General features: G+C 40.4%; 1 protein-coding gene across 1 annotated transcript; it reads right to left on the bottom strand.

Moving 5' to 3' along the window:
• Positions 1-234: 234 nt before the first annotated feature.
• LOC143133014 (GTPase IMAP family member 4-like) lies at positions 235-1,535 on the bottom strand. Its single transcript, XM_076292823.1, has 2 exons — positions 1,475-1,535; positions 235-1,371 (listed from the first exon to the last, which is right to left on the bottom strand). Exons 1-2 carry the CDS (start codon positions 1,485-1,487, stop codon positions 599-601), a joined length of 786 nt encoding a protein of 261 aa, XP_076148938.1. The 5' UTR covers positions 1,488-1,535; the 3' UTR covers positions 235-598.
• Between the last annotated feature and the right edge of the window lie 483 nt (positions 1,536-2,018).

The following is a 2,018-nucleotide window of genomic DNA, read 5'->3' as shown; positions in this document are numbered from 1 at the left end:
TTTCAACTGAACTCAAATATAATGAATATAGGCCATATGGAGTATTGCAACATGGTCTACTCAATTCTGTCTTGAAATTCCCAGAAGGCATTGGTTCATTTTAACTTGCAAACAAATAATCAAATACAAAATGCAGGCAGATTTGTTTTATTTCAAATCATGAAGGTTTTGGAACATCTGAATAAGACATTTTGCTACAAAACAATGCAGACTGATGTAAGCAGGGGTGGGCAAACTGTTTGAAGGAAGTTCAAATGTATTCATCAGGTACATTTATCAGTGATGGTAAAATAAAACTTCCTCAATAGCAATCCTTTTGTCCTAGACAGACAATTACGGCCCCAGCCGTGGCGCGACTGGCTGGGGCACCTGCACCGTACGCCGGCGACCCGGGTTCAATTCCCGGCCTCGTGGTCCCTTCCGGATCCCACCCCGACTCTCTCTCCCACACGCTTTCTGTCATTCTCTACTGTCCTATCTCATTAAAGGCATAAAAAGGCCCAAAAAAAATACTTTAAAAAAAAAAAAAAAAAAAGACAGACAATTACATTTCCTACATGTACAGTTATGGGCAGTTTACATTCTAACTTCAGTTTCACTATAAAATGGTACACCAGCTAGAGGTCTCATCTGGGTGATTTGCCAAGGCCTCCATTATCTTTTTTTGCATTTCCTGCATTTCCATTTGCCTTTTATTATTAATTTCAATCATTTTCTGCTCATTAGAATCTTTTTTCTTTCTATCTTCTTCAATCTTCCGTTCCAATTCTCTAATTTTAGTGGCCATTTTGAAAAGGTTTGATGTATAGCACTTGTTGTTTTGTTTCATCAGAGATTGCACTTTCTCCATTAGTTTGATGACCTGTTCTCTTTCTTTGCTTCTGTTGTTGAGTGCATGGTATCTTCCACCACATTGGTCAATAAGTGCCTTAAGATCTGGGCCTGCCTTTTGGTAATATTCCTCAACACTCATGTCATCTGCCTCAAGGTCATCTCCTCTGGTGAGCACAACAATAGCAAAATTGCTAATATCTGCACCAAATATCTGTTTGATCATGTTAACAGCCTCCTTTTCTTCTCTGGTGAAGCGGCCCACTGCCACCACTATGAAGAACACATGGGGCCCAGGAGCCAGCATAGTCACACATTTCCCAATCTCAGCCTCGATCACTTCATCAGGAACTGATGTGTCGAACAAGCCAGGAGTATCAACCAATGTTACACTGTGATCACACACCATGCCTGTTGTCTGAGAGCATTCTCTGGTCACTGATGTCGCACTGGCCTGGGCTACAAACGCTTTCTTGCTGAGGATGGTATTTGCAGCTGAACTCTTGCCAACTCCAGTCTTGCCCACCAGAACAATGCGCACTGCATGAACAACAAAGAATTACTTAGATAAATGTATGCATCTCTTAACAGACCGAATATTGGAAAACATATTCAGTAAAAACAAAACAGTTAACACACATACCAGTGTCACCCATAATTATTAAGAGTTCCTGACTGTCCTGGTTCAGCTCAGCAGCTCTGTGTCGTCTGGTGCAGTTGAACACCAGCTCATGTTTATCAGCACAAAGGTGTGGCCATTTTAAGCCCCACCCATGTGCTGTCAGATGTGAATGGTGATTGGACAAACTGAGCTGATACCTGAGTTTGGCTCCCCATTGGACAAAGAATGAGTCCCTCTTTTTATAACTCACCACTTGACTTGGGGTTCTCACTTCACAGTCAACCAGCTCACTCCACACAAAGGTAAGAGCAGACTGCTTTCAGTGTTACTGAAGAAATGTACTGTCCAGGCACTTGTTTATCATATTCACTAATTTTACTTAAATGTCACTGTGTTTTTGCAGACAGATATATGTTATCTTAATTTCATTTTATATTGCAGTGTAAGTTAGTTATGTGTTCACTATTTATCTCTTTATTTATATTTGTAGTGCTAACATTATGCTTTACCAGAGTAATGTATTTTGTACATTTTGCACATTCAACATTTCAGTCAGAAGTGATGG

Source organism: Alosa pseudoharengus, unplaced genomic scaffold (genome assembly GCF_046254945.1).
Source record: "Alosa pseudoharengus isolate Yale_2024_CS ecotype anadromous, Long Island Sound unplaced genomic scaffold, YU_APseudo_1.1 YU_APseudo_1.1_scf_19, whole genome shotgun sequence".
Lineage (NCBI taxonomy): Eukaryota > Metazoa > Chordata > Actinopteri > Clupeiformes > Clupeidae > Alosa > Alosa pseudoharengus.
The sequence above is the reverse complement of the archived record's forward strand: the minus strand, read 5'-3'. Positions and strand labels throughout refer to the sequence as shown.